The sequence below is a fragment of the Telmatherina bonti genome, assembly GCF_933228915.1.
Source record: "Telmatherina bonti genome assembly, chromosome: 19".
NCBI classification, from domain to species: domain Eukaryota; kingdom Metazoa; phylum Chordata; class Actinopteri; order Atheriniformes; family Telmatherinidae; genus Telmatherina; species Telmatherina bonti.
The window spans coordinates 31197600-31220284 of NC_136617.1; the positions used below are offsets into that span (position 1 = coordinate 31197600).

The following is a 22685-nucleotide window of genomic DNA, read 5'->3' on the forward strand; positions in this document are numbered from 1 at the left end:
TTTCATCTCTGAAACGGAAGCAACGTTTTTGTGGAAATGTGTGAATAAAGTCCATTTGATGTGCTTCTTATGATTTCCCCTGTAGGAGTAATGCAGCTAACGAGTAAATGTTGAAATCCACACGCTGCATTCCCACGAGGTATTTATGTTGCCAGAAAAAGACTTCAAAGGTTATATTCTCCTTTATTGATCAGAAGACAAAGAGCTTGTAAAGGAAAAAAAGAAAGGAGCTCAATATTACCACTCACACTCTCACACACACTCACACACACACACACACACACACCGATTGAATTTGTTCTTCAGAATGACTATAGTTCAGTTTTGGCAGACTGTTCAATTCAATTCAATTCAGTTCAATTCAATTCAATTCAATTCAATTCAATTCAATTCAATTCAATTCAATTCAATTCAATTTACAACCAGTTATCTCTCGGCATGTTTAAATATTAATTAAAACCAATTCATTGTGTCCAGTTATGATCCAGTTAAAACAAATTTATTACAGGATCCATATTAGCCCAATTTGTAATGACTGTTATTTAATCCAGTTAATGAAAATATTTACTTAATCAAGACAAACCAATGGGTTGCATAAAATTTTCTCATTGAAGGACCCCCAACCCCCTCTGTACATAGCAGAAAGGACAGACTCCCATTTAATCAGGATGGAAAACCTGCAGCAGAACTGAACTCAGGTGTGGGATTGGGCAAGAAATCTGGCAACAGAACTTTGAAAAAACTAAGAAAGAAAAAGAATAATATAAATGTATAATCCTCGATTCTGCATATGAATTTCATCCCTGAACATTGCAAGCATGCTAATGAAAGAAACCAAAGTCTTTTATTTACATTGTATTGTCATTTGACTGGAAAGTATCCTCTGTTCTGATTCGGTAATTAGCTTTCATTCAAAGTGATGTAAACTTGCTATAAACCCGATTCAGACTTGTCACCTAAACATATTAGCAAATTTAAAGAGTTGGTTAGCCAATACAGAACAACATTAGCAGTAGTTTAAAGTCATGTTAGGGTGTTAAATTTCAGTCCAAACTAATTCTTCTTTTGTCATGGCTTTCACAAGCTAAGCTAAGCATCACTAGCCGCTAACATTAGCTTATTTTCTCACTGTATGCAATAGTTGCTAACACTGCCATTGTTTGGTGTACGCATATGATGTAGGCATAGGTGCACATAATTTGTATTTATTTATTATCTCAGGCTATGAGAGAAAAGTTTCAGGCTACAACAGAAAGTTTAAGGTGCTTTTAAGGGCATTTCTATCAAAACAGAGCTACACAGCAAAGTGGTTGCAATGACAAGTTATTTAATGTTTGCATTTGATCACAATATAACAGATTTATAGTTAATGGTAAAATGAGGAAAGCAGCTTCAACATATGATTTAATCAAACTAATTAAAACATCAGACCGCTCTTTGATTGGTTCTCCTGAGCTCAGCTTAAATTAATGTGGCACAACACCAACATCTATTCCATTAGTAAAGGTATTGATAAAATTATCTATTTTTTCTTTAGCTTTTCTAAAGTACAAAATGAAAAATGTGAACAAACAGTAATGGAATGGTTTATAAGCTCAGGATGAACACCAAGGTCACCACTAAGTGCAGGTCATTCCTGGAGCATTTCATTGATTCAGATGAAAGAAAATGCCAAAGAGAAAAAGATGCATGACTGAATACTGACTTTTTTTTTTTTTTTGCTATAATTCCTCAACAGAAAGCTACGGTGCAATCTATCAATGTCAGCATACTCCCCCATGTGTGTGGCTCTCCTGTCCTTCCTCCTTGCTCCAGCTCTTGGACGTAAGTCACCCACATCTCATTACGCTATCATTGACAGCTTACAAAATCAGGGTGCTGTCGTGTGTTTGCTGCTATTACTGTGAATGTTTGTCATGTATACACTAAGAAAAAGAGTTCATGTTGACACCCACATTCTCTGCTGTAAGGTCATTCTCTCTTAGAGCTCACAAAGCAAAGCCTAGAAATAGCAGACACACTGTGCTGGTCTGTGTCACAGGATTAAATCAGATTATACCTCCCATCTGATAATAAACAAACCCATCATCTGCTTTTATTTGACAGCACAATAAATCTGCTGCGTTGGGTTCTGTAGTAGGTGTACTGACTGCTTGGTGGTACATGCCTCATTATCACAACACACACATGCAAGCATATACGTTCCATCTTAACAGTGGTTCATCTCCAGCTCATTGAGCTAATGACTGACTGTCTGAGGGTAATGCTGCGGCAGGCAGTAACTTTAACAACTTGAGGCTCACAAGCACAGTCAGATAAGTGCTTAGCGGTGGTAAACATGGGATTATAAATACCTTCTCACCACTTTTATCTCATTTCTTAACAGTTTATATGGATGTGGGAACAGCTTCCAGATGTGTTGTATTCATGCTGATGTCTGTAAATGAGCTGACTCAGGTTTCTGATTTAGGAAGCCCTCCTCGCTGTCAACACCCTCCTGTCATGGAGTTTCTATTTGTTTTCTTTAGAGGTTTCGCCCTCTTACAACTTTGTGAAGACTCAAGGACAGCGCCCACTCCCCTGACACACTAAAAATGTTCGTTCTTTACTTGAATAACCTTTCAAAAGTTAAAATATATGCTAAGTTTGTTAGGAAAAATGAAAAGTTGGCCTGTCTTCTATAATGACTTCATAGTCTTAGACGAGTCTGAGTAAAAACTCAAAATGTTGTAATTTATATCAAAAGAGAATTCAATAAATTATACACTTAAACAAAAATCATTTCCTTTTGCAGTTTGTAATCTTTAAGTATTTATGAACATATGTTTCTGACTGTGAAAAAGAATCTCTGAAATCTTTGCATTATAAATCTCAAACACTGAGCTCATTAATTCCTCTCCATGCCGTTGGATGTATGAATATGTGAAAATGAGATATGCATTAAGTATGCACAATGAAATGCCATTTTTCCCTCATAGCAGTCTCCAGTAATGCACTAAGAGATTCACATTGACCAGGAATACACTGCATTGTCAAATACAGCCAAACACAAGAGAAACATCATAAGTATGTTGTGTTGTGTGTTGCCAGAACTAGACCTCAATCGACTGGATGGTGATACCGTCTGCCCACCAATGAGAAATGGACAGGATGACCTTCCAGGTAACAGACTCTTTTTACACTAAGTGAAGCTGCTGGCAGTAAAAAAAAAAAAAAAAAAAAAAAAAAAAAGAACAGCTGCTGCTGCTGTAACAAAACCACAGGAAAACCATTGTATTTGGATGAATGTGGAGATTTTTAATTGGTAAATAGGGTGGGCAGCGTTGTGCCTCGAGACACCTTTAGATTTCAAATGAGGCAAATAAAATGTTCCACTTGAGTTTTACAGAATTTACTTGGAATGACTCAGCAAATTTGTAATTGTTCGCCACTGCTCTGTCGACTTCTCAAACACATCTGCGTTCACTCTCGTCCGTGGTTTCAGTAATAGAGTTTTTTTTTCTGGATTATTGTTTTTTTAGTACATTGTAAGATGCCCTTTTAAATTTAATGCCTCTACATACTTCACTAAATATAAGATGGTCATATTTTAATATTTTAAATGTTTTCGGATAATAACCTTTTTGTCCATTTAATTTTTTTTTTTTTTTCCCAGATTTTCATCTTTTTTTTTTTTTTTTTCCTGATTCAAACATGATCTTATTTTTAAAAAGATTTTCTTAAGGCCCATTTATGTTCAACAGAAATCAGATTGGAGGCATGGGAAATGGAATAGTACCCCCAGGGGGCAGTGTTTAGCAGTATAGCTAATTGTCAAGCAGTAAAAAGAAACAAAGAAGAAGAAGTCGCTGCAATGTTTACTGTGCTGCCTCTTATTATGTCTCTTTCTGAGAATATGAATGATCATGATCTCCTCCACCATCATCATATATGCTATTATCTGAAACTAACAAACTCAGAGGAGAATTCTGAGCTCTGCACTGCCCTCTGGTGGACATGTTGCCTAAAGTACCCTGCTAAATTTAAAGGCGAGAGTATGGAAGTGTGTGGGCTGTAACGTTAGAACCAAATGTACCTAAATACATATGTAAAGTAAGCATAAATTAACCTTAAGCGGTAGCCATCATCATTTTCAAACTCTAACAAAGTAATAATAAGTCATAAAACTAACTAAGTTACTGCAAAATGTCATCCAAGAAATGATAAATAGTTGCTGTAATATTTTGCGTCCATGTGACAGTTGCTTCATAAAACCATGACACTTTAACCCAGATCGTTATTGTTTTATACTGCTAAATGTCATCTAAACCAATCAGGAAGTAAAGAAAATGTTTTGGTTTTGAGTCATCCAGATAACTGATGGGGCATCGACCCACCTGCCTGTTGTTTGAGTCGCTAAAGTCCCATTTCTACCAGCAGGTCCATGTTGATAAATGATGGTTGGGTGTAGTTCGGTGCAGATAATGCTCATAGCTGTTGTCTCCATAGCCAACCCTTATGTGGTCGGCAGCATAATGTGTCAGCTGTTTTCATAGCAGGGTGACCTCTTCCATTAATTATCACAAATAAGAACACAACAAAGAAAACAAGAAGCTAAATGTTGGACATCCAGCAGTTTTTGTTCTACTTGACATGTGGTTTTATGTAAAAAAAAAAAAAAAATCCACTTTACATTTATACATGGCGCTCTTGCTACTTATTCAGTCACACAGAAGGTCAGTACGTGTCATGAAGGGCTGGATATTGTGGTCCTCTTTCCACTTTTTGCCTGAGAAAACACAAGCAATAGTGTACCAACCTGTAACGTACTGAACTGGACCTGTTTGAGGAAACATGACAAAAGGTATCTTTGAGTTGCCTACCAACGACTACCAACCATGTCAGAACCATTCACTCCTTAGATCTTTCAACCAATGAGTTTGTAATCAACTCGCAGGTGCTAATGACCTGAATGAGCTAAACAAAACCCACAAATAGGAAGGTAGACTGGTGACTTACATGTCACGTCCAACGTCCCAACCATTAAACCTGAAACTTCTGACCGTGTGATTGGGACGGAAGCAGCCTTTGTGTTAGAGATTAAAATCTTCAAGAACAAGGAAAAGAAATCCAGGTGTTCTTTTTTACTCTCAGATGAGCTTAAAAAAGAAAGGACGAAAAGGGCTTTATTGACAGTGACATGTGCTTCAATATGGAAACGTTTAAATGAGAGATTTTTGATATTATCAGCAGACCGATCGGCCCATATCTACATTAAAATGCAATATGGGAAATTATAGGTATGTGTTTTTACTTTTAATATGACACAACGCTTACACAATGTGCACATATTATATATAAAACTTTTGAGCTAAATCTAAAATCTAATCTTGAGCTAAGTTTCTCAAAATGACAAAATTTAAGAGTTGTTATGCCTAGTTTCCCAGATATTTTTGCTTGTTTGGCGCAACTTGTCCAAAAACATCAGTATTAGTTGATATCGTTATTGGAAATGAAGAGTTGGACAAAATCAGTATATCGGATATTAGTAAAAGAGCCAATATCAACATTCCTAGTTTAAATATGTCATCTTACCGTCATTGCTACCTAGAAGGTATTTTATAGTAATCTGTTATGAAATATCAACAAAGTTGAGAACTGAAAGACAGCCATAATAATTTTATTTGGAAGATATTCTCAAGTTAAAATGAATTAAGCTCACATTATTGTTTAGCAGCTGCAATCTTAGCAAGCTGAAGAGGAAAGTCACTCTGGGTTGTATCATCCCACGAGCTTTAGCAGAAGCTAACAGAGAAGGACGTTAACCAAAACATGTGCCAGTGATCTCTGCAAATTCCAGGATGATTAACTTAACTGTTTGCAACCCACTTTTCTGGACATCTTTTAATAAATTCCTTCATTTTTGTTTACTTATGACTTCACAAAGAATTGTGAAGTAATCTTCATCAGTTTTATGATATGAATGACTGGAAAAGTCAAAAGCACAACTGATTAGCAATCAAGATCCCGATGACCACTTTCAGTCTGGTCTGCAATGAGCTATACTCACCATAACTTCATTTCACACCCAACTTACAAGGTCGATGTGATGCCGTATTAATACAAGCAATCATTATTCATGTATTTGTTATTATTCCCCATCACCGTGTTCTTCTCAGGTTTTGATCTGATCACCCAGTTCCAACTGGATGTGATTCCCCTGAAAGGTGTGAGGAAGGTGGACGGCTCCACCCCCCTGCAGGTGGCCTATCGTCTCGACAGGGAGGCCAACTTTCAAATTCCAACCATGTAAGTACAGTAGAGGCAGTTTAAAAGGATAAAAACACACACACACACACACACATGTCAGCAGTCTGCTGATGCAGGTGTTGCGTTATTACAGGCACAGATGTTCCTGCATGACCAGCAGCGTATAATTGGAAGAAGAAAAACAAGTCTAGACGTTTTTTGTCATTTTAAACACACAACTGCAAAGAAACATTTTTTACATGTGTGTGTATTGGAGTGAGTTCTGAGTTTACCGAAATCTCTTTGCATTTCCAGAAAATAAAAAACCATAGTTCATCCTGTTGTTTTAGTTATGAATTATCTCATCGGCTCTTTCAAGACACAAACGTGAAAATTAGATAGCACTGGTTTCCTGTCAAGGTTATAATTATAGGTGGACTAAACCCATGTTGGGTATCCTCAGGCAAAATATAGTGGGATCTCCACAGAGAATCATCTTTTGAACTTAAAAATGATCCAAATGCATTACTTGCTTTTATGCCAGTCATACAAATGAAACAGATCCCTTTTTTCATTTTATTTGATATTTTATTAAACTGATTTGATTTCCTTCAATGGTTATGATACAATAACTTGCACTATTATGGTAATATTTCAGTCTTATTAACGATAGAAAAAAAAACGAGAAGTTGATGAATATGAAAGAAAAATTCCTAATAATCTTAAGAGTCTATAATCATTTCAAAGTAAAACGAGAAACCAGGAGTCGATTAGGAATCACTTTTATAGAGTTGGATTAATAACATCCATAACACTAAACTTAACAGACAAATGCTGAATTTATTTTCATTCAGTTTATGTATCCAGTGCCATGTGACATAAAAATAATCTTAATTTACTTTGAACAGAAACGTCGATGAACGTTGTGTTGCAATCAGATTCAATCCAATGATGGTACAAATTAATCAGTCTTTCTGCTAAAATAAACATTTAATCAAATCTTCAGTTTTATCTTCATCTGGAGCATCCGTGGAGCAGAAGGTTACATTGGAAGGCGAGAAATGCCTTTAACTGGTGGAGAACTAGTCTGGACAATGGTGGCCATCTGCCTCCAAACAGTAGGGGTGGTTTTAGGAAAGTACAGGTTCATGACAAAGTCCTTTACTCCAGATCAGGCCAAAGTCAGCTGTGATGAGAAATAAAGGAAAGATGGAGATACAGCAATGCAAAGAGAAGTACAACAATAACGTCATATACACTCATTTGTCACTTTAATAGGCACACCATGCTGGAACTGGGCTGGACCCCTTTTATCCTGAATATTTTATTTAACAGATGAGCTGAATAAAACATTTTTAGTCCAACAACCAGCATGATGCCATGTGCTAAAGTTAAATCTACTTATGGCTGTAAGGTGCGAGGATACAGGTGTAGTTTGATCACTTACAATGACTTTAAAAGCCTTTTGTAACTTCTAGCTTGGATCTTTTACACATTGCAAGTACTGGGTTAGAACCCCTTTTAACTTCAGAACTTAGTCGATTGTCTGTGACAACAAGGAGATTCAACGAGTTTAAAAACATCCATTTTAACATGACAGCATCTCCCAGCAGCTGCTGGTGTGTCAGCTGCACATCCACACCGAGAATCTCCCATTCCTCCACATCCCAAACCAGCTGTTGGATTGAGATTTGTTGACTCTGGAGGCCAATGGGATCCAGTGAACTCATCCTCTGTAAACCCCAGAGATGGCTGTGTGAAAATCCCAGTAGATCAGCGGCTTCTCAGACCAACAAGAACGGCACATTGGCTAAGGTTACATGGTATTTTTAACTCAGAATTAATCATTGGGAATTAACGTATTCTCCTACAAGTTTACATGAAAGTAATAATTCTGAAGGAAGGTTTACATGAAACCTCACTTAATTCCTCTTTAGAGCGGCGGGTTGGGAAGGGTTCTGATTGGACAGTGGGTGCACGTGACGTATGAGGTATACCGGAAATGAACAAAGTTTGCTCCCTGCTTCTCGTCTTTACTGTCGTAACTTGCAAAATCTACATAATAAGCACCAGTTTTGCTGCTGTTTTTACTATAAATAAATCCTCTTTTTTAAATCCTCTTTTCTTCTTCTTTGTAATTTGCAGTCTGAACTTCATCAATTCGTCTTGACCATGTCTACATGACTAAATAAGTGCATTTAGTAGCTGCCATTTGATTGGCTAATGCAATATCTTAGTAAATAAACAACTGAAGAGGTTAAAAGTAATAAAGTGGGTGTACATGTATGGGAACGAAGCCCGGTCATTATGGGATTAAACAAGATTATTCTGAGATTTCCTCCAAATTCATGAAGATTCTTTGGGAATCCAAAAAACATAAGAATTGCATTTATTCAGTCTTGAAGCAACAAACATTCAGCTTCACACCAGTTGGATCCGACACGCCGTCACACAATCTGTGGCCTCTTTTTGCTTTGACTAGTCAGTGTTTGCACCTCTTGGCTAAGGTTGGTCTCATGGGGAGGCAGTCTCTCTAGATCCACTTAAAGTTTTCTGTTTTTATGTTGATGCACAGTTGATGATGGCAAACAGAAGTTCCAGTATTTAATCATTCCTGAAGTGGGATGTAACACACTGGGTGGATGTAGGAAGTGTTGACAAGGTGGCGGTGTCATTGTGGAGATACTGTGTCTGCAGCCTGCTTGTCGCAGGGTGTAAAACATCACACAGTGCAGCGCTTCCCAAACGTTTTCTGCAGGGCCCCCTTTTCATCGACGACAATAATGTCAAGCCCCCCCTCAACTCCCGTCCCGTCCCATGAACCAAAGAAATGTTAGTGTAGTGGCTGTAGTGTAGTTAACTATAGTTAAAACCACATTAATTAACCATTTCTCTGCTTTAGTGTGAAACATTTTTATCTCTGCAAACTACTTCAACTGAGCTGAATTTTCAGTGATGAGATTGTAAAACAACTTGGCTACATCTGATAGTTGAGGGGTTTGTTTCTTAAGTAACCAACAAGCTTTTTTTCATGCAGGATGGAAAGTCACCAAGTATTATTGTAACTTGTTTGGCTTTATACATCATAATGTTAGATAATAATATTGTGATACATACAAAAGACTGTGATCTCTTCGTTACCCAACACTGATCAGTACTATTACTTGACCTTGACTTGGTCAAGCAGGGACACATATTGGGTGTTTCTCAATTCATGGTCTGCACACTTCCAAGTGAGCAGACTACGTAGGCAACGAACGTCATCTACACGCAACTAAGTGAGCTTCCTGCCAGTGAAATCAGATGGGCTATCTAGTGTATGAGAATTACCCGTAGTGCTCCAGTCCTTCGTTGCCTAGCAACTACATATGCCAAGTTTATCTAATTACTGATCCCATTCTTCTACAAAAAACATGAAAATATGTTTAAAATGACAGAAAATGGTGCCATTAATTTAACTTTGATTTATTTTCATTTTCCTTTGTGTTTAAATGACCAACATGAGGAGGAGGCGGTTTAGACGGGCTCTCGTCTGGCTGACAGCCCAGTCTTGTCAAGCTGACGTTAACTTCAGCGGAAAATAATCCTTGTTAGACACATGTACAGTCGGCCTCATATGTATTCATACCCTCCCAGTAAAGAAGGAGAAAACCTGCTGCCTGGGAAATAAGATTAAACTAAATAAAGTAATAATAAATAAAAGTTTTATGAATTCATGACATTATTTTCTAATTATAATGTTTGATTTTGTGCTTGTGTTGTTCGCACTTCAAAGTGTGCAGAACCTGAATTGAGAAACACCCATTGTCATGAGGTTATGTTGTTCTGGTTTCCTGTTTTATTTTGTAGGTTCTTCCCGTTTTGCCTTTGTCTGTGTTCAGTAGTTCACCTGGGTTCATTCAGTTCATTTGTTTCACCATTATATTGTTGTGCTCTGTGTATTTACACCCCTCAGTCTTTGTCTTGAGATGCTGGTCCACTGAGTAGTCTTAGCTTTTTGTGATGGAGCTTAGTCCCGTTCCAGAACCCCCACAACCTTCTGCCTCTGATTCTCTGCATTTGGATCCACCACCTCCACCACATCCTGACACAGATGCTCCATCAGATTGTCCTCTCTTTTGTTAGTACTAGTATTCTCTATTGTTTCGCAATGGTACTTTTACAGATTTTTTTAGCGCCAAAACTCCAAGTTTTATTTACCCTTGCTGTGCCCCCCCTCCGTTATAACCCTGGGTCCCCCCCCTGAGGGGCCCACCCTCCAGTTTGAGAACCACTGACACAGTGTGTCAGCCCTTCCTGAGGGATGGATGGAGCTTATTATTGTAAGAATTCTCCCAGGAGGTAATACGGCCTCATGGTGACAGTCAATGTTCTCGCTGCAACTTGTTGTTTTACGGTAACTTGTCTGGTCTTGCATCATCTTTTATTAACAAACACAGACAGCCCCCTCCTCATCCTTATTACTCCTTTGTTCTGTCTGCACATAGATGTGTAAGTCCATCCAGAAAGATGTGTATACCCGGTGTTATGTCCATTAGATATGTCTCTGGTAGGACAGCTGCTTGGGCCTCTGGTGGTGTCGAAGCGCCGTCAGGTCCTCCAGCTTCCCTGGGAAACACATTACAGATGATTGTGGAGGGGAGGACACCACTTATATCCATGACATCCTCTCCTCTGCCCCCAAAGCTCGCATGTTTTTCACACCGATAAACCAGTTAAATTGGTGAGGAAACGATAACCACATCCACATCAGGAGCTACCATTACCAAACAGGAACGCCCAGATCAGGACAGATGTCCACACCAGCACAAAGGGCACCAGTGCAGGGCCCTGACTACCCAGCCAGGGATAATCACTATGGCAACGATCACTCAGTCAGAGCAGAAATATCTCCAGATGTGGAAAACCTCCATGAGAAAAACATATCACACTATAAAACACATAGGCTAAATATAATGTTAAATAAATAAATAATGATACATAAATGAATAAATTGTATAACTTTATAGTAAATACAAAATAGACATAAAAACACTGGAAAAGAGGAAGGTTTGCAAAAATGGTGTGAGGGGGTGAAGGTAACTCTGCATGTCCAGTGAAAAACAGACCCAAACAGCTGCGACTGGATTACTGTCACTGAAGAAAAGCTAAAAATCTTTGGATTAATCTGATAAACATTCCTGCAGTTCTACCAAATTAAACATTCTGGCCGAGCACATTAAGTGCTTTATTTTTCTTTTTTTCTGTTTTTACCCCCTCCTCCCCCTGCAGAGTTAAGCCCACCCTGTGGAGGTGTGGAAAACCTCTGCGTGTCAGGGCCACTTTCACGTCTCAACGTTTTGCACTCAGTTCCAGCACATCTAAAGGTGTGATGTGACTGTGTGATGTGTCAGGACAGAGTGTGCAGGTTAAAGACTTCAATAACGTTACATAACCACCGATGTCTCCCGTTGCTTCCCAGTGTGCCCACTGTGGTCCGTTTAGGCTGATGTTTTTCCTGGATGCCAGCTTTCTTTAAAGGCTGTTATGTAAGTCGCTGGCACGGAGGACGATGCCACTCAGGCCTGTTAAACCGGATGCAAATACGTGTTTTTTTCCCCTGTAAGTTCAGTGTGCTTTGAAGTCTGCTTTAGCTTCTGCTGCACGCTCTGTTTGATAGTCTGAAGGGCAAAAGTGCCACATATTTGAAACTTTCTGACCTCAGGCAACGCTAGAAACAGAGTTCTTCATTTGCTTTATTGGGTAACAGGAAACCTCCTCCTTTTATTGCCCCACCTTGATCGTTTACAAGGTGGTAAAAGTCAGGCTGGAGTGTCCATCCATGAATGCACCGCCTGCTGAGAACCTGGCTTGTTAAATACACAAAATGCTAACCAGGACGGCATGTTTTGGAGCTGAACTGGACTGATTTATGCACTGGACGGACTTCTCTTTGCTTCTTTAAAACGTTTAACTTCACTTTGAACCTGAACGACCGGACCTTGAGTCGTTTCCATGTGATTTTGTAATCATGAATGAAACTCTGGCCCTGTGATGGACCGGCGAGCTGTCCAGGGTGTACCCTGCCTTTCGCCCAAAGGCTGCTGGGATAGGCTCCAGCTTTACTCCGATTGTTTGGAGATTTGTGGGTGTGAGACATCTTTATGTAGTGCTCAGTTACAGAAAAAGCTGATCTGAACTCCTTTCCCCGCAGGCTTAACTTTCCCCGGGGCTTCCCGGATGAGTACTCCTTCATGACCACCTTTCGCATGATCAAGAACACAGTGAACAAGGTGTGGAACGTCTGGCAGATCGTGGACGAAGACGGTAACAAACAAGCCGGACTGAGGCTGAATGGGGACCAGCAGGCCTTGGAGTACTTCCTGATGGGGGCCGATGGAAACCTGCAGACCGTCAACTTCCCCGGTCTCTCTGTGCTTTTCAACACCAAGTGGCACAAGGTGATGATCGGCGTGGAGCGGGACCAGGTAACGCTGTACGTGGACTGCCAGCCTGTGGACCGGAAACCAATCAAAGGCAAAGGCCCCATCAACACAGAGGGAGACACGCTTATTGGCAGGCTGGATGCTGATCCTGATGCATCTGTGGTGGTGAGTTAGGATGGAGGACTCGCCTGCTGCATTTAATCATGGGCTTGTAACGTTTCAGGGAAGTGGTGTTCTCTGGGAACAAACACATTCAGCTTTATGTGCGCGCTGAACTCTGCTATAACTCTAAAGTACTGCTGTCACAGCAAAGCTGCTCAGCTGGGTTCCAGGGAGGTAAAAGAAAAAAGGAACAATGTCACCCCTGCAGAAAGTCCTACTGCTGGAAAACCAAGCTCAACACAACAAAAGCACTTTCTCAAAACTACAAAGAAAGAAGTGTTCTGTTGTGGAAAAAAGTCTGTCGATGACGAGGAGTTTGGTTCTGAAGTAGAAAAGATTACAAAGTTTATTGAACAGAAAATAAGAAAGAACAGAATAATGCAAATTGCAAATTGGAGAGACGGTCCAGAGGTCCAACGGGGCAGAAGTCTGGAATGCTCTAACGGAGTTACCCTCACATTGTCTGCCCTGAATCTATGTTATTCTATACAAGAAATATCTGTTGTTAGCTGTAGCCCTCTTCAAGGAAGAGATCCCAGATATCTGAATGCAGACATGTCTGGCCCTCTACACATTGCTATGTCTGTAAAGGGGAATAAGCAGACACTGTGTAACTAAGCTTAAGTTCTTAAGTTCATCATGACTTTTTCAGAAAGCCATAATCAGAAATAAATATACGCTAGGACTATGAAATATAAGAAAATCTACAGTTGTGCTCATATGTATTCATCCCCTTTCATTGAAGAAAAGGCTGAATTTATAAAAGTCACTCAAATAACTGGAGACTTAAAGAAGGAACAATAACTAAAAATTTGCAAAAATATAATTTAGTAATATTAGACACTGTTTTTTTATTTATTTATTTAATTGAGTTGAAAAACAGAAAAAACAAACAAACAAACAAATGTGTCCTGGACAAATTAGAGCACTTTTCTGTTGAACAGTGGGACAAAATACCTGTCAACAGGTGCAGAAGTCTGACTGAGAGGAACAGAAAACACCTGACTGGAGCGGAAACATTAAAGCATTGTTCTACTAAATATTAGTTTATGACTGATGGAATATGTAATAAATTATCTTATTTGTTTGCTTTTTAAAAAAAATATTTTTATTGAACCAGAATTAGAAAATAATGTCATGATTTTCATAATTTTTTAAATTATTACTTTAATTAATTTCAGCTTATTTTACAAGCAGATGTTTTTTTCCTTCTGTAATGAAAGGGTATGAATAAATATGAACACAACTGTAAGTCAGAACATAAAATTTCCACAACAGTACCATGATAGAACATTTACCAACACATCAGCATCACACATGGAAGTGACTCTGTGTCTTCTTGCTGTACACATGTTAACAGTCTCGTGTCTTTTTCAGTTTGAGCTCCAGTGGATGTTAATCCACTGTGACCCAAAGAGAGCCCAGAGAGAGAGCTGCAACGAGCTGCCGGCCTCTGAGGTACAGTAACCAGCTCAGGTCTGCTCAGCCTTCATCTCCGTAGCGGTTGTTATTTAGCTTTCCGAGTGTTGGAGGAAAGCAGCAGAAACAGTTAAACGAAGGTGCAGATGAAGGAGAACATACTCTGCTGAGTATCAGTTTTACTGCATGCTGGGGTTGCAAATCAAGTTACGATTTTATAGCGTTATATTGCAAACCCTAAGTGGTTAAATGGTTATTGTTCCTAACAGAAAAAAATGATTTAAAGCAACCTCAGACAACAACACGACAAAGTTCAGCAAAATGCACAGTGTGTGAAAAATGAGGTATAACTTTCCCTCTTCCATAAAGATCACGATGGTAAATAGCAGCCAGGTGCTGCTAATCACGTGAACTTGATCGTCAGCAAGTGTAATAACCCGGTAAGTTTACTGAACCGAAGCATTCAGGAGTGTGTAAACACAACGCCGAGGAGAAAAGACATCAACACTGATCCCAAATAGAGAAGTAAGTGTTGCTGGCCATCAGTGTGGGAAGGGTTAGGAGGTCTTTGCCAAGCTATTGGTTGGTCACCATCATACAGAGAGGGATTATATAGTGGCGTAAGAAAGCTGTTAGTCGTCACAGGATCCCTCCTGTGACATTTCTGCAACTTAAAAGGTCTGAGAAACTACTGCAAACCTGAGATCCATGTCAGACTGTCCAGGCATCAGCTGGTGCGTTAAATGTTCCAGTTTAGTTAGCCGTCCCACCAGGATATGACAGCATTCTGTCAAGGAAGTTTTTATGAAAAGTTCTGACAAATGTTGTTGTGGTACTTAGTAGTTTCTATTTTCTTGTTAATTACATTGATTTGAAATTCAATTTATTGTAATAATATTAAAAAAAAAAATCAAACTTCAAATTCCCATATTCAACACCCTTTACTGAAAAAAAACATGCAGTCATTTTGAGGCTGTAATACCAGTATCGGTATTGGCTAAATACCAAGTGTGTGTACTCGTACTTGGTATTAGTAAAAGTGTACCAATACCAAAACCAACACTACACTAGTCAAGCCAGTGCAGATGTGTTTGATGACATGCTTCGGATGCGTTTTAAAAGAAATAAATGCCTTGAATGTTAAAATGTGACATTTTTTGGCGAGATCTTTGTTTCCAAACCACACATTTATAGTTGTATTCAGGTAAAATGTGCCAAACCAAAATAAAACTTGTTGAAATTGTTAGATCTGTTATTATATTTGTATTGGTGAGGTAACTTCAGAAAGGATGGGTCATTTATTACAACCTAATGAAATCTTACACAGTTATAACAGCAATAATAACCATAGTCACAATAATGTTCTAGTATCTAGTAGATCTAGATCTAGTATCGGCAAATATCGGTATCAGCAGATATTCAAATGTCAGATATCGGTATCAGATCGGAACTCCCAAATAGTGGATTGGTGCATCACTACTTCTGGCACAATGGTTCTCATTTATCGACTGAAATCTGTGAGCATGACCATTTTGCATGCAAGGCTTGGCATTAATTCATTTGGATATCAGCATCGGACAGGATCGAATGTAGGTCAGAAATCCTGGATGCAGGAGCAGATCCTGAAAGTGATTCATCCAACTAGTTGTTATCCAACCACCATCTAAGAACCAGCAGCCCAACATTTAGTGCTCAGAATGAACCGATTTGCAAAAACGCATTTTAAAATGGATTCCCTTTTAAACCCAATCCCAATTCTCCCATTCTAACATGGGGCATGGGTCTGGCTGGCCTCCCCCTGTGAGCTGCTGCATCTCAGGGTAGCAACAGGCTTTCATGTCTGACCCCTAGAGGTAAAGACTTTCAGTTACCAGGTAACGGGATCTATAAGCTACTTACTGAGAACTTTATTCCTACTTCAGCCAGAGTCCGTTCAACACAACAATGGTGAGTCTGTTGATGGACTCTGTGGTCCTCTTCCATGTGGCATCTTTGTGCACGCCTTGACTCTGTTTTTTAGGCATCCAATCAGCACCTCTTTATTCTCTTCCACCAAACAAGCGTTTTGATCTGGAGCTCTAAGAAGTTGTTTTTTAAGGCCTAACCTCTCCTCTCCATGGTTTGACCTCACTGGGAAAGAGCTCTAGAACACAAATAATTTTTTATATGTAAATGGCCATGATCATTCGTAGACTGAGACTGAGCTAATATTAGTGTTTCATGAATCACACATGGATCTGATTGTAGGATCACATGTGCTTTCATTTCCACATTCGATTGATAAATGAGGACCAATGTATGGTGGCCTGGAAGTGCAAACCACATCTACAACTTAAAAACAGAATAATTTTTAAAAAAAACAAAAAAAACACAACAACGAACTGGAAAACACAATGAAAATTCAAACCACATTAACCTGCCACAAGGCACCAGGGGACACCATGAGGAATTGTCAATTGGATGAAACCAGTTTGTTCAATGTCTTCTGAAGAGATTAGTCCAGATTAGAAAACTACAGTCCAGTACGCTACGGGTCCTGGACACCTTGCAGCTGCTGGAAGGTCCAAAACAACTTCACAGACTTTACAGTCGAGGGCTTTTCTTGGTTTTTCACACACTGTTTCTGCATTTCCCCTCAGGTTTAGTTCAGTAAATGATCTTATTGTTCATGTCAGGCTGAATTCAGGTACTTTCAGAATGTTCCTGATGTGCTATCAGAAACTACCAGACTGATTATTTATTGGTCCTAAAACCATCCTGATGGAAGTGGAAACTAACGATCACCAACATGTCGGATCTATTCATGTATAATTGGTCAGATATTCTAAACAATTTATAACACAACATGTTTATTTGTCCTCTCAGAACGAGCATTTTTAGTAAAGTAAAACTTGCATCACAAATAGACGAGACTGTACAGAGTGCGTGACATTTATGATGAGATATAATCTTTCATTTCTCTGCGGCTGTAGTATAATTACTGAGATGTCTGCCTCTGAGACATACTTGTAGCCTGCAATGAAAAACTTTACTCTGCTGTCTCACATCTCATTTTCTGTAACATCTGCAGTGCAATAAATATAAAACCAGCAAGTCAGTATTTACATGTAGTCACATGTATGAAAACGTAACATGACTGTGCCCCCTATAGACACAAACACTTCCTGACACGGTGCACTCTATTAGCGCTCAGGCTAACATGGGGGGTGCGGGCGCTAAGTTTGAGGCTTTGTATTTAAAGACAGCATGATATTACTCACTACTATGTGAACAGGTGCGCTTCTGCTCACACTTTTGGTGAGGGTGGTGTGATTACTTTCACTAACTCTCCTTTTCTCTGATTTCTCTTGCTTCTGCAGATGTATGCCAATGCTGAGGTATTTATTTTTCTACTCTACCTTCTTTTTTCTTCATGATTTTTATGCCAGTGGTCTCTTCCGGAGCTGCGGTTGTCTAATTGCCTTGGAGCTTTGTGCTGAATCGTTTTCATGGTGGTGGTTTCATTTGTTTAAGCATTTAGATCTATAGATTGTGTTTAGAATATATATAGAAAAAGCTTCATGAAGCCAGCAACACTTCCAGTTCTGTGCGTAACTCTTGACCCAGCCCACATTCTGATATATATTCCCAGAAAAACAGATAACAGTAGATGCAGTCTGCACCTTCTTAGACAATTTGTTTTGTGTTTTTTGTTCTCCAGATTTTTTAAATGACTTTCCAAAACCTTTCACAGGACACCGGCTTCCTTTTTGTCTGTTCTCTGTCATCATGATCCTACACTACCATGTAATATCAGACTCTGAGGAGGATTAATCCCTCCATCCATTAGTTCAGTTCTCATGTCATGAGGTATACCTCAACATTTTGCCCGCTTGTCTTCCTCCTGAATGACGTCTTCAAGTCAGCCTTCATGGAGACCATTTCTGATGAGGTTCCATGCCCACATATGGATCAAGCTTCTCTGTTTCTTGACATCAGACATCCGTTTAGGATCTTGCTTGTCTTCTGGAGATTCCCTTTTTTCAATCCTGACACACACTTCGGTGTTTGTCCACCATTTGTGCAGCTAATAATAATATATATATATATATATATATATATATATATATATATATATATATATATATATATATATATATATATATATATATATATATATATATATATATATATAATTTTTTTTTAAAGACACACTCACCAGGATAAGACTGCCAAGTTTTGGGGTAAAGGCTCTTTAAAATTCACCCTGTTGCTTTAAAAAATTCATTTTTTGACTCTTCTTTTGTATAATTATTGACAACAACAACATGTGTCGTTGCAACAGACTGTTGCATCACCAAAACGCCCAAACATCCCTTTTAAATGATATCTTTGTTTATTTTTCTGTAACACTGTGACACAACACATGGATACTTTTTGAGCAGAATTGGTCAACAAGTCAGTGTTTAGTGGTTTATTTAACAAACACATCCCTGGTATTCCTGATATATCAGCAAATGTTCAAAGAAAACCTTAGAAAGACCTTGGAAAAGTGGGAGAACTATCATTTAAGTCCACTATAAAATCTTACAAGAAGGAAACAAGATTTGGAGATACCAGGGCTGGCTCAAGACTTTGGCACAGGACTACTTAACCTGGCGTGAAAATCCATGTTTACAAATTCTGATTGGAAACAATTAAAGGTCATCAGGTTTAGAAACATTCAAGTGAAACTTTAGTTGATCACAGCATTTTGTTTTCAAACCTCTACAATCCAAAGGTCTGTTTTCAGCCTTGATGGTTTCATGTGTCGCTACTTTGACAAGATCATTGGTGTCATGAAACAATCCAGAGCAAAACTTTTGCATTCATGTGCTGCAAAACGTGGAACACTGGAAAGTATAATAATAGTTTTATACCTAAACCTAACAAAGTAGGTTTGGTGCTAGAAGAGAACCAAACAGAGCAGCAAATATCACAACATATACAGCGGTAGTCAGTTTAATCAGTTTAATTCAATACATGGTACCAGTTTACAACTAAAGTCGTCAAAGGACTGTTTACAGAGAATTTACAAGCAATTATTCAGTTCAATACCATCACTACCTAACTAAATAAAATCTGGTTGAATCCAGTTTATTCCCTTTAAGTTCAGTACAGACCACTTTTCTATAATCAGTTTTATTAAACAAGAGTTTGTTTAAAAAGCAGACCTCCAACCAGCAGCTCATTTCGTCACATATTTAGAAGAATCCTTTAAAAAAAATTCTGTCCGTATGTCTTTCCACATCACTCCCAAAATTGAACGGAATCTAAGTTGAGCCATTCTTTGAACAAATAATCAAAAAGTCCATAAATTTGGGAACAAACACATAATCTCCTTGGCAGAAGCAATGAATGAATAAAATAAACAAAACATAGCTAAATTTCAGTTTGTCTGTGTCGGCAAAGTGGAGGGGAAAAACATTCCATAGTTAGGAAAACTACCAACCCTGCCCCTTCAACATTTTGATTGGATTAACCCAAGCCCTAACCCTAACCCCACGCCCATTTGACATCCAACCCCACCCAATATCCAGCCCTGCCCCATTCTCCAAGATGCAAGACAAGAGATGGAAAACAAATGGGAAGAGAGCAGCGCGAGGAAAGGAGCATCATAGTAGAATACCTCATGTTCATCTGAGCCGAACCTCATTATTAGTTTTATCCAAAGTTCTGTTTCCCTTCCTGGAAATGTCAGGAACCCTTTAGATTTATGAAAGGAAAAGGTTTTACAGTGTAGTTTGTACCATACAAATACTCTCCATGGTTTAAAACAATTCCAGCGGCCGTGACATTATGGCGCCGTTGCCGTGGGACACCTGGAGAGTGTTCCAGACTCCACTGGTTTTGTCAAAGTGGCAGCATGGTGTGGTTTGGACAGGACAGGTTGGCTTGAAGTATTGCAAAAAAAGATCAAATAACTGTTCTTGACAATATTTGTACCATCTGCTGACTGTTTGTCTCCTCTCTCAGCCTGAAAAATCAGTTCAAGGTCCTCCAGGAGCTCCCGGACCGGAGGGCCCGCGAGGGGCCCCAGGAGAAAACGGAAGGGATGGAAGAGACGTAAGCATGTTCATTGTGTCCAACTTCTTCAATTTCCAAGTGAAGATGTTTTTCTTCTTTATTGCCTTTCTTTTAACTCCTTTTTCTTTTCTTTCTTCCTGTGCAGGGTCTTCCAGGGTCTCCTGGCAGTCCAGGTGCTCCTGTAAGTACTCAGTTAAAAAACCAAAAACAATAACGCATAAGTTGTTATATAAAATTTTACTGAAGGATGTTGATGGAATAATCTTGCTTGATTTAATTGACGTGACTTTTCCCGACGGCTGATCAGATCTGAACTGAATATGTCAAACACACTTTCACACTTTTCTAACAAACACTGTGTTTACTTCCAGAGTGGGTGTTCGATGATTCAGCATCAGTGGAAGTTAGAATGAACACAAAATGGCCTCAGTAGGAGTTATTGCTTTATGGTTAATAATCACTCTTGTACACAGAGATTAGAGGAAACCAAATCTAATACTTCAGAACCTGAAAAAAAAGGGCTGAAAACACTCCAGAAGAAATAACTGTACAGACAAACTAAACAGGGTTGTAAACAAATCACAGCATTCAGGATGAACCTGTCACACACACAGCTAAACATTTACAAGGCAGAACTCAGTAGCTGCAGCTTCGGTGTAAGATATGACCTTTTAAGGGGTGTAATGCACACATTATTGATTGTATTGAAACCATAAAGCAGAATGATAAATCAAATTTAGGAAGACACCAGTGACAAACACAGGCTGATGTATCTGGCACCAGCGCCTGTCTCTCAGCCCGTCAACTCTGCGTGGATGAGTGATGGATCCATTTCTGTCTGAGTCACTCAGTTGGCCTGTCCTGTTCTTATAAACTGGCACGGTCTGCCAGGATCTTATATAAACATAATTCAGAGTAATTCAGTTAGATTTTGTTCATCCAAACATTTCCAGTTCACAACAACAACAAACCAGTTAGGGGCTTCTTATAAAGCGCTTCCCTTTCAGCAACTTCTGGGCAAGGTGGGGAGATTTTGAGTCAGTAGATAAAAAATCAAACCATAAGAACAACAAAAACAAAGTAAAATATTACTATACTCAGCTGAGGTACCAGAAAAATAAAAACAAACAAAAGTTATTGTAAAATCACAGTAAGATTCTGTATTAATATTACCATAACTTGAATTTTTATAAAAACAGGGCCAACAGGGCCAACAGGGCCAATGGGGCCAACAGGGTCAACGAGGCCAACAAGGCTGATTGCACCAATAGGGCCAACGGGGCCAACAGAGCCGACACCGCCAACAGGGCCGATGGCGGCAACAGGGCCAATGGGGCCAACGGGGCCAATGGGGCCAACGGGGCCAACAGGACCGATGGCGCCGACAGGGCCAACGGGGCCAACAGGGCCAACGGGGTCAACAGGGCCGATGGCGCCAACAGGGCTGATGGCGTCAACAGGGCTAATGGGACCAACAGGGCCACCAGGGCTGATGGCGCCAACAAGGCCAACAGGGCCAACATGAGGAAAGCTTGCTTGCATCACAAACCCACCCTGATCCACAAAAGAAAAAAATGACTTGAAAATAACTTTGGTCAATTTAATATTTTAAAAAAGTTGATATTTGATCTTCAAAATAGCATCTCAGTGGATCGGAGAATTTTCCCTCCATTTGTTGACACAAATCAGGTTCAGGATAGAGAAAACTTCCAATCCTCAGCAAACTGCAGTGTTGTTGATCAGATGCTGCCGTCATCATGTGGCCGGTTTGCACCTTTCTTTGTTGTTGTCCTGTAACGTTGTCATAACTAAGCTGAATATTTACCATCTGATCACATATGGACTGAACTGCAACTGTTGGCTGTTTGACTTGAGTGTGACGGACATGTTGATCTGTTTGTGCCTCTGTCGCTCACTGCAAGCCCCTCAAAGAGCTTGTCTCCTGGTTGATCTGCAACAGCATACAGAACACACACCTTTCATTGATTAAATGTTGACTGACCCTGCCTCTGTGTATCTTAGCAAGCATTATCTCCTTCCTGCATCCCTACAGGCTGTTTTATTGGTGTTGTGTCTGTTTCCCAGGGCAGCAAAGGGGAGAAGGGAGAGATCGGTCTTCCCGGTCAGCGAGGCATTCCGGGTCTTCCGGGATCTGCTGTAGGAAACATCACCTTGCACATACTCTACATGATAACTTCTTTTTACCTGTGTGTGTGTGTGAGGATGTGTGTGATCAGAGATCATAGTTCTACATAGAAAACATCAGACTAATGAATTCATTTCATAATTTTTTAGATGTAGCAGCCAAGCTAAATATCAGGTTTATTGAAAAGCATCATAGTTGCCTGAGCTGCTTGAGCTGCCTGGTGGTGTGGTGGATTCGACTGAGTGGGACCATGTGATTGA

At 39.4% G+C, this 22685-nt stretch overlaps 1 protein-coding gene across 1 annotated transcript in view; it reads left to right on the plus strand.

The window, feature by feature from the left end:
- Positions 1 to 1760: 1760 nt before the first annotated feature.
- col9a1c (collagen, type IX, alpha 1c) overlaps positions 1761 to 22685 on the plus strand; it is a gene marked incomplete at its 5' end in the record, with an annotated part of 39035 nt that continues 18110 nt past the window's right edge. Inside the window, 9 exons of the mRNA XM_079259030.1 lie at positions 1761 to 1824; positions 3091 to 3162; positions 6159 to 6288; positions 12422 to 12818; positions 14193 to 14273; positions 17594 to 17611; positions 20229 to 20318; positions 20425 to 20460; positions 22365 to 22436. Of these exons, the coding sequence (XP_079115156.1) occupies positions 1761 to 1824; positions 3091 to 3162; positions 6159 to 6288; positions 12422 to 12818; positions 14193 to 14273; positions 17594 to 17611; positions 20229 to 20318; positions 20425 to 20460; positions 22365 to 22436 (960 nt within the window). The remainder of the gene's footprint in view (positions 1825 to 3090; positions 3163 to 6158; positions 6289 to 12421; positions 12819 to 14192; positions 14274 to 17593; positions 17612 to 20228; positions 20319 to 20424; positions 20461 to 22364; positions 22437 to 22685) is intronic.